Source organism: Chiloscyllium plagiosum, unplaced genomic scaffold (assembly GCF_037043375.1).
Source record: "Chiloscyllium plagiosum isolate Xiang-an unplaced genomic scaffold, Cpla_swu_hap1 HiC_scaffold_1, whole genome shotgun sequence".
Lineage (NCBI taxonomy): Eukaryota > Metazoa > Chordata > Chondrichthyes > Orectolobiformes > Hemiscylliidae > Chiloscyllium > Chiloscyllium plagiosum.
The window spans coordinates 33,111,961-33,127,658 of NW_028270139.1; the positions used below are offsets into that span (position 1 = coordinate 33,111,961).

At 45.9% G+C, this 15,698-nt stretch overlaps 1 protein-coding gene across 3 annotated transcripts in view; it reads left to right on the plus strand.

The window, feature by feature from the left end:
* Positions 1-9,289: 9,289 nt before the first annotated feature.
* fras1 (Fraser extracellular matrix complex subunit 1) overlaps positions 9,290-15,698 on the plus strand; it is a 446,490-nt gene continuing 440,081 nt past the window's right edge. For all 3 annotated transcript variants that reach the window (XM_043696280.2, XM_043696287.2, XM_087985787.1), the window contains exon 1: positions 9,290-10,718. In XM_043696280.2, the coding sequence (XP_043552215.2) occupies positions 10,646-10,718 (73 nt within the window). In that variant the 5' untranslated portion in view covers positions 9,290-10,645. The remainder of the gene's footprint in view (positions 10,719-15,698) is intronic.

Genomic DNA, 15,698 nt, shown 5'->3' on the forward strand with positions numbered 1-15,698 from the left:
AGTGGGGTGATAGTATTAATCCATGATTTACTCAGCAACAAATGTCCAAGTATTCTAAATAGTTTTATTAAGCTACAACACACATGACTATATTTAGAGACTTCATTCATTCATATGTACTCTGCCTGAAGTTAGGTCCTTGGCTCATTGTCAGCTGCTGCTTTATTTTGATCTTTTTTCTTGATAGTTATAGTCAGTGTTGGGGGTTTGCCATTGCCTTCTGCTCTCAGAGGAAGGGTGAGGAAGCATATCCAAAGTCAAACTCAACAGGAATAATGTTGGCATTATTCTGAATCACAGGCTAACTAATTCAGCTAACTGTCCCAGCATAAATAACACCTTTTCCAAGCTGCTTCTAGTTCTCGAGAAGGGTAATTGAAAAACAACTTTAAACATTATCTCTGTTTTCTCTCCACAGATACTGCCAGACATGCTGAATTTCTCCAGTAATTTCTGTTTTTGTTTGTTTCAGATCTCCAGCAACCACAATTCTTTGTTTTGTTTTAATGGGGAATTAAGTTGGACATTAACAGGTTAAACGTAAATAAGTGAAACAGCAAAAATCAAATAAAATGGTATATTTTAATTATAGCAGTAGACTTCCTGTTGTTCAAGTGTGGCAGAGAGCTTGTTCAAATATGTCCATGTTGTTTCACCTCACTGGGCTAATGCAATGAAAATCATGTCTCACCATTATTGAAGCCCTCACAAAGCTAAAGATTTTATAAAAGTACACAAAATTCCTTAATTTACTGGTCTTTTAGACTCAAGTTGAAAACATTAACCAGGCTTCTGTTCTTAACAAGGATGACTATTTATTATAAATATATTCTAGCTATAAGCGAACAATGATGGACCATCAGAATATAACTAAACTACTTGTTTTCCGAAGGCCTCCACGCAGCAGGTGTCGTGCACGGACCATCACCTGGTGTGGGCGGAACTCCTTCCGTTCGGCGCCAGGCTCGGCTCCGCGTACTGGCACTTTAACAACCTGCTGCTGGACGACGAGCGGTTCTGGGACTCGTTTCATCGTTTCTGGGCCGGCTGAAGAAGGAAGCGGGGAAGCTTCCCCTCCCTGAGGCTATGGTGGGACGTGGGCAAGGCTCACGTCCACGTCTTCTGTCAGGAGTACGCGAGGGGGTCGACGAAGAGGCGGAAATCCAGGATCGGGGAGTTGGAGAGGGAGTTGCTCGACCTGGAGTCACGCCTCGGTCAGCCTGACGCGGACCTGGCCCTGAGCCGGGTGTACGAAGGGAAGAAGGCCGCGCTCCGGGACCTGCAGCTCGTCTGGGCTCGGGGCGCGTACGTGAAGTCGTGGATCCAGCTCCTCCAGGACCTGGACCGCGGCTCCCCCTTCTTCTACTCGCTGGAAAAAAGGCGTGGCACCGGTCAGCAGCTCCTTGTGCTGCTGGTCGACGACGGGTCCCTCGTCTCGGATCCGGAGGGCATCAGGGCCCACGTCCGAAACTATTACACGGCTCTGTTCTCTCCGGATCCGTCCAGCGAGGATGCTCGCAGAGTTCTGTGGGAGGACCTGCCGCAGCTCAGCCCGGAGGACGCCGGAAGGCTCGACGCTCCCGTCACTTTAGAGGAGCTGACCGGCGCCCTCGACCGGCTCTCGAGGGGCAAAACCCCGGGGCTGGACGGACTGACAGTGGAGTTCTTCAGGGCGTTCTGGGACGTCCTGGGGAGCGACTACGCACAGGTCCTGGGGGAGTGTCTAAATGCCGGAGAGCTGCCCCTTTCTTGGCGCAGGGCGGTCATCGTCCTGCTGCCAAAGAAGGGGGACCTTCGTTCTTCTAAGAACTGGCGTCCGGTCTCCCTCCTCAGCACGGATTACAAAATCTTTGCCAGGGTGTTGTCTTCTCGCCTGGCTTCCGTGCTGGCCCACATGATTCACCCGGACCAGTCCTACACGGTCCCGGGCCGGAGGATACACGATAACGTCCACCTGGTCCGGGACCTGATCCATTTCTGTCGACGGGCTGGTCTGCCGAGCGCCTTCCTGTCTCTCGACCAGGAGAAGGCGTTCGACAGGGTCGATCACGAGTACCTGCTCGGGACTCTGCGGGCATTCGGGTTCGGGACGCAGTTCGTCGCCCGGATCCGACTTTTGTACACCGCCGCAGAGTGTCTGGTTAAAATTAACGCGTCCCTGACGGCGTCCCTTTGCTTCGGGAGAGGAGTGCGTCAAGGCTGCCCCCTGTCCGGCCAGCTGTATTCCCTATGCGTGGAGCCTTTCCTGCGCCTCTTGCGGAGGAGGTTATCGGGGCTGGTTCTGCGTGGCGCGGGCACGGGGGTGGTCCTCTCGGCCTACGCCGCCGACGTACTCCTCACTTTCACCGACCCGGCTGACCTGGGGAGGATGCGCGAGTGCCAGGCCATGTACTCGGCGCCGTCTTCCGCCAGGATCAACTGAGCCAAATGTTCCGGACTACTGGTCGGCCCGTGGCGGGTGGACTCTCTGCCGCAGGAGTTACGGGGGTTCAGCTGGAGTACCACCCATCTCCTCTACCTGGGGGTCTACCTCAGCCCGGCTGAGGAATCCTGGCCGGCCAACTGGCAGGAGCTGGAGGCCAAAGTCTCGGCTCGCCTAACCCGCTGGACAGGACTGCTCCGAGTGCTATCTTACAGGAGTCAAGTGCTGGTCATAAACCAGCTGGTGGCCGCCATGCTGTGGTACCGGCTGGTCACTTTGGTCCCTCCTCCTGGCTTTGTCGCTGACATCCAGAGAACGTTGGTCGATTTCTTCTGGGACAAAAAGATGCATTGGGTCACCGCGCAGGTTCTGAGTCTCCCTATTGAGGAGGGCGGTCAGTCGCTGGTGTGCGTCCGCACCCAGGTCGTGACGTTCCGTCTTCAGACCTTGCGGCGATACCTTTATGTCGAGCCTCCTTCTAGGTGGTGCGCCCTGGCGCCGTATTTTTTCCGCCAGGTGCGTAACCTCAACCACGACACGCAGCTCCTGTTCGTCGACCGTGACGGTTTGGAGGTCGCCCTCAAGACGCTGCCTGTCTTTTACCAGGACCTGATCACTGTCTGGAACATGGTCGAATCGCGTCGCGCCTACCCTCCGGCTGGAGTAGCGGCTGTCGTCAGGGAGCCGTTGCTCAGGAATCCGCACCTCTGTACTCGCGGGTTCGAGTGACTGTCGGAGGGGAGTCACCCGTGGCGGCGAGGGTGACCAGGGTCGGGGACGTGCTGGGTGCCGGGGGCCTGGGCTGGACGCTGCCGCAGGACATAGCAAGCAGGGCAGCGGTAGACGTCCGGTACGTGGCCACCGCCATCCAACGCCTTAAAACGGCGGTGCTCGGACCCGACGTAGTGCACCAGTTGGAGGACACTCAGGTGTGCGGTGGGATCCCGTCCGCGCTCACCCCAGCCCGGACGGAATTTCACATTGGTCCCAAGGTCCCGTACTTCCCGCGGGAGCCTGTGCCCCACAACCTGAGCCGCCTCCGAAATTTTAACTTTGTTTTGTTTAGGGAAATAAAAAGAAGAGCCCTGTACAGACTGCTGCTGCACACCGTCCACCTCTTCTCCCTCATCCACCGTCCGGACACGCCTTGGCATGCCCATTTGCCACCGGGCGGTGGGGATCCCCAGTGGAGGGCTCTCTACGCGGGAGTCCTCCCCCTTTCTCTCGGGGATCTGGGGTGGAGGGTGCTGCACGCAGCAGTCCCCTGCAACCGCAGATTGCGGTGGTTCACGGACTCCCAGCCCAACTGCTTGTTCTGTGGCGCTGTGGAGTCCGTGGACCATGTATATATTGGGTGTGGGCGTTTGCACTCCCTTTTTGATTTTCTGAAAAACCTTCTCCTCTGTTTTTGGCTGCACTTCAGTCCCACGCTCCTGATCTCTGGGCACCCGGTACGGAGGAAGGAGGGCAGGTCTGAAGACCCCCTCGTGGGTCTGCTCCTGGGCCTAGCCAAACTGGCCATCAACAGGTCCAGGCAGCGGGCCGTGGAGGGGGTCGTTAGGGCCGACTGCCTGCCCCTCTTCCGCGGTTACGTTAGAGCCCGGGTGTCCTTGGAGAAGGAGCATGCGGTGTCGACCAACACCCTGGAGTTGTTCAGGGAGAGGTGGGCGCCGCAGGGAGTGGAGTGCATCATTTCTCCCTCCAACTCTATTTTGATTTAGTCCATACCCTCTCCCTCACTGTTTTGATCACACAGCACTGTCCTTTGATGTGAAGGGCAGTGTTTGTCACTGGCCACCCAGGTGTTTTCCTATCTTCCTGGTGGTGGAAATTGAATAAAGAATCGTGCACTTTGTGTCTTTCACTGTGTCTCACACCTGCACACACACACACCATGGGTGCTGGGGAAAAAAATAAGCACTACCGCACTTAGGTGGTAGTGTGGGGGTTAAAAAAAAATAAAAAATAAACAGAGCTGTCAGCAAAAGAAAAACAGGTGTGCTCCCCTTCACTGTTAAAGAAAAGAAGAAAAAAAAGATCTCCCTCTGTACACATTCTCCTGGCTCTTGCCTGTCGGCAGTCATTCCCCCACTGCTTGAACAAACAGTATTGTAAACTTCACTTTAATTGAATTCCGGGTAGCTTTCTTTTAAAAAGTGAAACAATCCTTGGTTTTCAAAACAGTCCTTTCCCCGTTGCGGTCCACAACAAAAAATACAGGCAAATAAAAGGATGGTCTTCACTTAGCTCACATCATCTGATGGTTTTCACATGACTGAAAGTCTGTTGTGGATTGACAACGTCCACAGAAGTTAGTTTCATGTTGTCATGGTTGCTGTCTGGAGGAACTAATAATGTGGTACCATCTCTGGCCTTCCTTCAGAAAGCTGGTGAGGCTACGGCCATTAGACCATAATAAGACTATAAGACATAGGAGCAGAAGTAAGGCAATTGGCCAATTTAGTCCATCATTCAAAAAGATCATGATTGCTCTGATAACCTTCAACATCACTTTCATGCCTTTTCCTCATTACCTTTGATTCCCTTACCAATTAAAAATCCGACCACTTCAGCATCAAACTGACACATTAATCTTTCAGTTATACATTCACCCCTTGGAAGAAACAGTTTATAGCCAATGATGGGAGAAAATAAATCTTTCACTTTTTGTTTACTCAAACATTCCTCATATGATGAGCTGTTTATCCCTGGGACCATTCTTGTAAACCTCCCATAGATCCCCTCCAATGCCAGCAGATTCTTTCTTAGATAGGGGCCCAAAACTGCTCACAATATTCCAAATGTGGTCTGACCAGAGCCTTATACAGCTTCAGCAGTACATCTCCCCTCTTGTATTCTAGCCCTTTCAAAGTGAATGCTAACATTGCATTTACCCACCTAACTGCCACTGAAACTGCATGTTAAACTGAAGAGAATCCTGAACTAGGACTCCCAAGACGCCCTTTTCTTCAGAATTCTGAAGCCTTTCCCCAATTAGAAAATCGTATATGCTTCCATTAGAGTCATAGAGATGTACAGCATGGAAACAGACCCTTCGGTCCAACCTGTCCATGCCGACCAGATATCCACCCAATCTAGTCCCACCTGCCAGCACCCAGCCCTTCTCCCTCCAAACCCTTCCTATTCATATACCCATCCAAATTCCTCCTAAATGTTGCAATTGTATCAGCCTTCACCACTTCCTCTGGCAGCTCATTCCATACACATACCACCCTCTGTGTGAAAAAGTTGCCCCGTAGGTCTCTTTTATATCTTTTCTCTCTCACCCTAAACCTATGCCCTCTAGTTCTGGACTCCCCGACCCCAGGGAAAAGACCTTGTCTATTTATTCTATCCATGCCCCTCATAATTTTGTAAACCTCTATAAGGTCACCCCTCAGCCTCCGACGCTCCAGAGATAACAGCCCCAGCCTGTTTAGCCTCTCTAGCCTCTCCTTATAGCTCAAATCCTCCAACCCTGGCAACATCATTGTAAATTTTTTCTGAACCCTTTAAAGTTTCACAACATCTTTCCAATAGGAAGGAGACCAGAATTGCACGCAATATTCCAACAGTGGCCTAACCAATGTCCTGTACAGCCGCAACATGACCTCCCAAGAGTTCAAAATTAACATGAAAGAAGTCTTCGATAAGCTCTTGGTACTTAAAGGTTGACAAAGCACTGGGACTTGATGAAATGCATCCAAGGATCTTGAAGGAAGGGACAACATGGACTTGGAGGAGGCGCCAGAAGACTGGAGAACTGCAAACATTGCAGCCTTGTTGAAGAAAGGTTGTAAAGATAATCTCAGCAGTTATAGAGCAGCCAGTTTAAATTTGGTGGTGAAGCTTCTGGTAATTGTTATTCTGGTCAAAATTAGCAGTCACATGGAGAAAGGTGGATTGATTAGGAAGAGTCTGCATGGGATTTCTGACAGGGACATTGCATTTAACTAACTTGTTAGAGATTTTTGAAGAGGTTACAGGCTTGTCGAGGATAACATTTCAGCTCTCCTCTTTGTTATCCATCCTGGCTGTCCTAGGGAGTCTGGCATCCTTATAGCCTTGACATTATGCTGAATGGCATGCATTTGAGGGGATTAAAGCTCCAAAGTGTGACTTCAAATTACTTGGCGACATTGGTGTCTCGATTTTGCTATCCTATCTCGCCCACATAGGCTGACACAACAGGCTGTGTGCAGGGGTCTGCTGGGCACCACCTTCATTAATCAAAAGGGAAAGAGCTAATGATTCAGCACCTCAGCAAATCTTGACAGTCTTGGTTCTGTGCACATGTTGGAATGCATGCAAGGAGATTCTTTACTTAGAATTCACAAATTGAAGCCAGCGTGCATTTTAAAAATATTCAAGACTAAAAATACAGAGGAGATCAATATTCTCTAACATCCCAACAACCCCGCTCCAAAACAATGTGTCTGACCCTCACAAAAATGGCGGCCAGTTGCCCAGGAAACCCGAGAGCTCTTTCGCCGGTGAAGTAAACACTGGGCCTGTGGGGTTTTTATTGGAGGCCTCAGGCGTCCTCTAGGAGTTGATAAACTCCCCAGTCTCCCTCTTCCTGTGGTTTCCAATCCTACCCTGTCTCACGATCTGCTCTCCCCGGGGGCAGGAGCGAGGTCATGTCGCTCGGGCCCGGCGACCTCCCCGGGATGTTTCTGAAACCTGTTTCTGTTCTGAAGGATCACCGGACCCCCCCGTAGCTTTTCCAGTGGTTTCTGTTCTTGTTCCTTCAGCCGCTGGAGCCATTCCTCTCCCACACTCAGTAACACTGCCTCTGTCCTGTTGCAGGTCCTACTTCTTTCTACCAAAGTGCCTAACCCCACACTTTTCAGATTGCATTCCATCTGCTATTTCTTTGCTCACTCTTTTCACATTTCAAGTCCTTCTGCAGCCTCCGACTTCGTCAACATTACATGTCCATCCACCTATCTTTGCAAACTTAGCAACAATGCTCTAAGTTCTTTCATCCAGATTGTTAACAAACAACATGAATAGTTGTGGCACCAACATGGACTCCTGTGAAAATCTACTGGTCACCAGCTGCCATCCTGAAAAATATCCCTTTATCCTTACTTTCTGTCTTCTGCCAGTCAGCCAATCCTTTGCTCCTAATACCGTGGTCTCTTACCTTATTTAGCAGCCTCCTGTATGGCACCTTGTCAAAGGCCTTCTGGAAATCCAAATAGATCATGTCCACTGGCTCTCCTTTGTCTAACTCTGTTTGTTAACTCCTCAAAGACTTCTACTAGAATTGTCAAAACATGCTTATTTAAATTTCAGTGCTTGTTTCCTTGTGGACTAGTTGATTGCAGTGTTTTCATGAGAAAGGTGGATTACAATGCTGATGTTTTTGATTAGAAAGTGTTCTTGTTGTATTTGTAATTATCATTACGATCTTGCTTGCAAGGAAATAGTCCCCTCTAGAAATATCTGCCTGAGGAGTCTGTCATAATTTGTGCAGAAGTCATGGTTTTCCCAACTAGGTTGAATTTTCTGGCAGCTGGTCTCCATGCTGTTACGTATAACACGATGAACAACCTTGTTGTTTGTGATTTTGTCCTGCCATTGAATTGTTATGATGGCCACCAGAAGTTTTATTTTATTCATGGAACACGGATGTCACTGGCTTGGCCAATATTTATTGCTTGACGCTAGTTGCCCTTGTCAAGGTGGTGGTGTGCTGCCTTCTTGAATCACTGTAGTCCACGTGGTGTCGATAGACTCACAATACCCTTAGGGAGAGAATTCTAGGATTTTGACCCAGCAACAGTGAAGGAATAGTGACATATTTCCAAGTGAGTATGGTGAGTGGCTTGGAGGGGAACTAGCAGGTGATGATGTTCCCATGTATCTGCTGCCCTTGTCCTCCTGAAATGAATTTCTATACCATCACTTTGGTTTTGCCACCTTTTCAACTTTTCCATTGTAATTGTGGTGGAACATTTTAAGAATTACTTTGGAATTACTATTGCATTAAAAACTCAACGGATACTTACAAGAGACATAAAAAACTGAAGCAATAAAGAAATTGTCAGATTACAGCAAGTTTGGCAGTGGCATCACAGAGAGAGATGAGGTACGAAAAATGAATATGTAAAAAGGTGCCAGCAATATACAGGTAAATGTTTATTTCCAGGCATGTTAAAAGTAAAACATTAATTAAAATAAGAGTAGAAGGAGTCTAGCTATGGTATACAAAGCTACTGGAGAGACATTATATAAATATTTGTGTCTGTTTCTGTAAATGAATAGGCACTAGCTCTTTGGGGATTTCCCATTGGACTGTAAGCCTTCTCACCACTTTTGTCACTTTGTCCAACATGATGCTCTATTTGACCTGGGAGTGAACAAAGTGAACAGTAAATGCAAAAAACTTGGAAGATGGATAAACATTCTCTATACCTTGCCACAGAGAACCTGACCCATGGACATTGTTAAAAATAGTTTATCTCAACTGGGTTAATTATTCCCGATCTACAAAATTCCTGGGTTATAGCAGGGAAAATTGGCCAAGCAATTTACCTTCTGATTACGATCTAGGAAGCTTTGAAGTGTAAAAGTAGACAGATAATGTTAAACCACAGTAATTTGTGGGACCCAAAGTAACACCGCATCTGCTCTGCCATCACCAATTCACTCTTGTACTAATCGACCGTCTCGTTGGAATCAGACTTGATGAATGGCCAAACGAATTGTGTGCATTGCATTTTTGGCATTTTTAAAAGCAAACAGTCACTGCAATTAGTGTTTATTCTGTAACCAAATTGCCGAAATGTAAGTCTTTTTTAAATTTGCAAACGGATGCTGTTTACTGGTTTTAAAATTGACAAAGGCATGTCCCTCACATTGTGTGGTAAGTCAATCTTCCGAACAATTACACTCGAGGGCGCCATCTGTTGTCACGAGAGGAAGAAAAACAGTAAATGAAGAAAAAAAAGAAAGCAGTCACAAATGGGGAAAACGTTGCATCCACCAAACTAAAAGGCTGGAGACAGGGAAGTGCGTTCGCTTTCCTTTCCATACATCTAGTTTAGAAAACAAGCCGCCTGCATTAGGATCTTTCCAGGGTAATGCGCTCTCGTGAATAAAAGATCAGTGCATTATGAAAACTGAGATTTTTCACACGTCGGTACACGATGTGAATGATCTGAGGAGACTTACTCCATTTCACTGGATTACTGCAGCATATTTAGTGTAACGTTAGGAACAGTCGGCTCTTGAGATGAACTTTCTTTTGCTTCTTGAAGAGAAAGCGAGACCCCGAGTGGGGAGGAGAGTATCGTGTTACATCCACGTGACTCGATGGAATCCCGGCCCAGCGTTTCCCAGTTACCAAGTAGCAGTTGCGAGTTTTGTCACAACTCTCCGGCGCTGCTCCAAGCTCCCAACTTCTGCTCGAGGGGGGTTTTCTTTTCTTGTTTTCCCCCCTTTCCTGTCATCTCTTTCGGTGTGGTCACTCCTCCCCACCAGCCCCGGGAAGCTGTGCAGAGTCGGATTTGCTGCATTCAAGGCAAAAAAAAAGGACTCCCGCCCTCCCCGGTAGCTCGTGCAAGGAATACTGCCGTCAGCTCACTAACTCAGGCACCAGCTGCTGCTCAGGACGTTGGCACTTTTCATGTTACATTTTTTTCGCTTCAAAACAAAAGTTCACCAGGTTCCCGCGAGAAATACGTCGCGGAGATTTTTTTTTGCTCGGATTGACTTAAGGGAAGGTGGCAAGGAGTTCAGCTCAGAAACGCTGGACATATTTTATTGCCTGGTGTGTTTTTGTTTAAATTGGAGGCGGGAGAGGGGGCGGAATGATGTCAAAGTGAAGTCACATACCGAGCAGAAAGGTAAATCCGTGCTGGTGCAAAAAGAGCGTTTGAGCACAGCGACAGCTCCGGGTACAGTGCAGCGCCGATTCTCCCTGCTCCTGAAACTCAGCACTGCTCTTGACTGCAGCTCAGTCCATCCCCCAGCAAGATCACCAGGCTGGAGGCTGGAATCTGGACCAGCAGAAACATCAAAAACATTTGTTTCAGTCACAACTTGCAACTGCTCTCAAACAAGTCAATGATTCATTTATAGCCACCCGGATGCATTAACTTAAACGGTACCAGGAATCTGTGAGATGCCATTTGGAAGTGCCTGTCCACCGACTTTCGACTGATAGGAAAATATCAGCAACCAAAGACATTTTATTTCAACTGGATCACCATCATGAGTGACTTGACATTTTGGGTTATTGCAGCCGTGTTGATCGGCTTTGTAACCTTGCCGCAGCAGAGTGAAGGTTGGTGCATGTAACATTTATTGAATATTGTACACGAGTGTTTGCCTTTCCAACCTTTGTGGGTTAAATCATCTATTTACTCTTAATTATATTACCGCCTATACATTTAACTTCAGTTAAGTATGAATTCTTCGGTATGTTTGTTTAGCAAGCCCCTAAAATTAACAGTGACAGCGACCGAATAAAAATAACACTTCAGAGTTTCCCAAAACTATGACTGAAACGAGCAAATTGAGAAGCTGTAATACGGATACATACAGCTACATAATTTCACGAATTGTTACAATTGACTTAAATTGGTATTTATGAGAAATTCTGTTGCGCTTCCATTTGTTGTCAATAATGGTCTGCAGACATGTTCCAGCAGTGTTTGCTGTTCAGAAGCAGAAGTCACTACAAATTATTCTCATTCATTTTTCAGAGGCAACATTGTGACCGCTTAAGTTTCAAATTGTACTGCAAAGGGATATCACAGCTTGCGCTGATACTGATGTAACTCCGATGCTCCTATCTGTGTTTACATTTTGATTTGCATTTCGACTATTTACAGCCCCCACCCCCAACAACCACGAAGTGAGCGAATTGTGAACCTGTTGGTACTTTGTCATTGGTGCTCATTCATAAATCGGCCGTTGTTGTTGAACACATATTAAAAGGGCAATGTATATATTCATGTAGGTATACATTTTCATTCAGGAATGATATATTGCAGGAATTAGAAATAATCTACTACGCGATGTTTACTTCACCCGATGTTCACTGGTTCACCTTGCAAAATCTGACACAATCTGGTGGGACCCACAATTTAGCGAGGGCCTCTTTACACAAATAATCTTAAAACAAAAAGAACTGCAGATGCTGGAAATCAGAAACAAAAAAAAAAGAAATTGCTGGAATAACACAGGACTATCAGCATCTGTGAAGAGGAAACAAATTAAACGTTTTGGGTTCAGTGACTTTTCAGAATTTTATTTTTTTTAGCGAAAACGTAGGAAATGTTACTTTGAAATAATTATAAAGGACAATCAAGCAATGTTGCAACGTCGCCGAGAGAGAGAGAAAATGACCACCTTAAGCAATAAGTTCTCATGCTTTGACATATGACTCGGGCCCCTGTTTCAGGAGCTGATCTGATCAGATCTCTATTGTCCCTCCACAAAACAGCACGTATTAAAAGGGAAGTTGTTAACTACATTTTGCTCATTGATCCTATATGTTAAGGTATCAAGATGTCCTCGGTTCCACTCTGTTCTCTGCAAGGCAATTCCACAAACGACAACAGTATGCAGTATCACAATGAACGACCGATATCTTCACAATATATCTATATGTTTAGACTAAAGTACGCAATTAGTATTTTGTAATAAATTGTCTGATGGGTAATGCTGATCTGACATTAGATCATGCAAAATATTAAAACACTTCTACGACTCCTCCAAAACTTCCAGTGAATGAAGTTGGTGGCTTGGGAATGGGAACACCTCCGCCAAGCCGACTGTTTACTCTTGTTGGTTTGAATTTTATTCCGGATGTTTATTCAGCACTTGATAGATTATTTCGGCAACAATGTTATAATAATTGTTGTTGACCTGTACCCCTAAGCCATTCTCAAACAAATACACTCAGTAAGTCTGTTATGTTCTAGTTGAATGTATTTGATAATTTATTTCCAATAGGCCAGTGGATGAAAACTGCGTTGCATAAAAACAAACTACAGAGAAGTATTGTAGCAATTAGAGTCATAGAGATGAATAGCACAGAAACAGACCCTTCGGTCCAACTCTTCCATCCCGACCAGATATCCTAAACTAATCTAGTCCCATTTGCCAGCACTTGGCTCATGTCCCTCTAAACCCTTCCTATTCCTATACCCATCCCGATGCCTTTTAAATGCTGTAATTGTACCATCCTCCATCACTTCCTCTGGAAGCACATTCCATACACGTACCACCCTCTGTGTGAAAAGGTTGCCCCTTAGGTCCCTTTTATATCTTTCCCTTTCTCATCTTAAACCTATGTCCTCTAGTTCTGGACTCTACCACTCCAGGGAAGAGGCTTTGTCTATTTATCCTATCTATGCCCCTCATGATTTTATAAACCTCTATAAGGTCACCCCTCAGTCTTTGATGCTCCAGAGAAAACTGCCCCAGCTTATTCAGCCTCTCCCTATAGCTCAAATCCTCAACTGGTTTCAATGACCCTCAACCCTTGTTATAGTAAGCAAGGGTTGTCTCTTGTTACAACAGTACATATAATTAAAAGAAAAGTTCAATTTGACTTAACCCGACTCACCATTCAAGTTAGGGGTTCACAGCATTTCATTTTCCCATATCATTTTATCTTTTTTAGTGCTCTGGGAATTAACAGATGGAAAACAATTGAATTTGATTCTACGCCACTGAAGTAGACATGGATAACTGAAAAACAATGACTCATTTAAAAAAAAACTTGCAGCTAACTTGTGTCCTCTTTTGAGGAACATAAAAGAATTATCTCTCCGGCGGCATAAATAATACAATCAAATGACTTTTTTACCTGAATATCAGATCACACCTGAGCACAAATCCTTTACACTTATTCATTTGTGGATGTGAACGTTGTTGGCTTGGCCAGCATTTATTGCCCACCCTTAATTGTCCCTGGAAAAGGTTGTCTTGAGCTGCTGCCTTGAACTGCAGTACTTCTTGGGTTATATAGACCAAATGTTCTGGAAGGGAAGGGATTTCCAGTATATTGTCCCAATGACAGTGAAGGAACCGTGATACCTCCCAGGTTAGGATTGTGGAACTTGCTGGTGGTGGTGTTTCCATAGCCCTACTATTCTTGTCCTTTTAGATTAGATTCCCTAGAGTATGGAAAGAGGCTCTTTGGCCCAACAAGTCCACAACAACCCTCCGAAGAGTAACCTACCCAGACCCATTCCCCTGCATTTACCCTTGTTTAATGCACCTATCACCATGGGCAATTTAGCATGGCCAATTCACCTGACCTGCGTATCTTTGGATTGTGGGAGGAAACTGGAGCACCCACAGGAAACTCCACACTGACAGTCATATGAGGTGGGAATTGAACCCGGGTCCCTGGCACTGTGAGGCAGTAGTGTTAACCACTGAGCCACGGTGCTGCCCTTGAGCAACTGTGCCACCCTAAACCACCTTTTAGGTGATAGAGGTGTAAGGTTTGGAAGCTGTGGTCAGTGGAGACTTAGTTGTAGATGCTTTCTATGACTGTGGGTTGCTGGTGAAGGAAGTGTAACATAAGATGGTATACGAGGTCCCAATCAAATGGGCTGCTTTTTCAAGCATGGTGTCAAGGATGGTATCAAGTTTGTTGAATGTTTCTGGAGCTGCAATCATCCAGGCAAATGGAAAGTATTCCATCACCTTCTGACTTGTATGTTCTAGATGGTTTATAGGCTTTGGAAGTCAGGAGGTGACTTACTGCAAAATCCTGAGCCCCTGACTTGCTGTTGTAGCCACTGTGTTTATATGGTTGTTTCAGTTCAGTTTCTGGTCAGTGATAATCCCCAGGATGTTGAGAGTGATGGTGTTGCATTCACATTTAAGGGCAATTGTTAGATTCTCCCTTTTTAAAGACTGGCATTGTGTGGCACTTTGTGTGGCATGGAAATTGCTTACCAGCATGAACCTGAATATCTGTCCATGTCTTGCTGCATAACGACATGGACTGCTTCAGTAACTGAATGTTGGAAATAATGTTGAACATTGTTCAATCTTCAGTGAACGTCCCTATTTCTGACCTAATGTTCGTGGGAATGCCATTGAAACAGCTGAAGATTGCTGGGCTTGGGACATTACCTTAACAAACTCTTGCAGTTGAGATAACTGACCTCTAACAACCATATTTTATTTCTTTCACTATAAAAAACCACAAAACATTCCAGCAATAGCTGTAAATCAGAAAATGGAAAGGAGAGAGGAACTTGGTAAAGTTGAAATCATTGTGGAATGGAAAATGAGCACACTGATGGAGCTGTGTGCTGACACATACCCAGGAATGATGAAGGGCTTTTGCTCAAAACGTCGATTTTCCTGCTCCTCAGATGCTGCCTGATCAGCACCACTCCAATCTAGACTATGACACCAGCATCTGCAGTCCTCACTTTCGCCTGACACATCCCCTGGTCATGATAGATTTCATCCTTGTGTCTAAAGAGAGGTAGCTGATGAGCTAGTGCAAGTTGTGGAAAAATGTGAAGCTTCATACTTTGGCAGGAAGAATAAAAAGATGGCTGTTACTTAAATGGAGTACCACTACACAATTCTGAGGTGTAAAAGAGCTTGGGTATTTCAGTGCAAGAGTCACAAAATGTTAGTAAACAAATACAGCGAGGTGTTCAAGCTAACGGAATACTGTCCTTTATTCCATGGAACTTAAAGATGTCATGCTTCAGTCGTACAGGGCATCATTGAGCTCTCATTTTGAATATTGTGTCCAGTTTTGATCTCCTTGTTTAAGGAAGCTTGTAATTGCTCTGGAGTGGGTTCTGAGGAGGAGTACCAGTTTGATACTTGAAGTGAGCAGGTTGCCATATTTGAGCAAAGATTGGATGGACTGAGTTTATTTCCACTGAAGTTTAGAAGAGTGAGGCATGACTTGAGTGTTAAGTGTATGGAATCCTAAATGATCTTGACATTGTGGATATGGAAAAGGATGTTTCCACTTGTAGGTGAGTCCAGATCTTTTGGGTGCTATTTTAAGATGGAGGTTAACTCTTTCAGGAGAAAGATCTGGAGAAATAATTTCTCTCAACGTTTGCGAGACTTTTGTAGCTCCCTGCTTCAGAAAGTGGCAGAGGCAGTGTAATTCAAAATTGAATATTTTCAAGGCAGAGGTAGATGGATTCTGTTGTCTAAGGTTATCAGGGCAGATGGAAATTTTGAATTCAAAACATAAGCAGATCAGCTATGACCTTATTGAATGATGGAGCAGGTGCCAGGGTCTACTTTGCTCCTAATT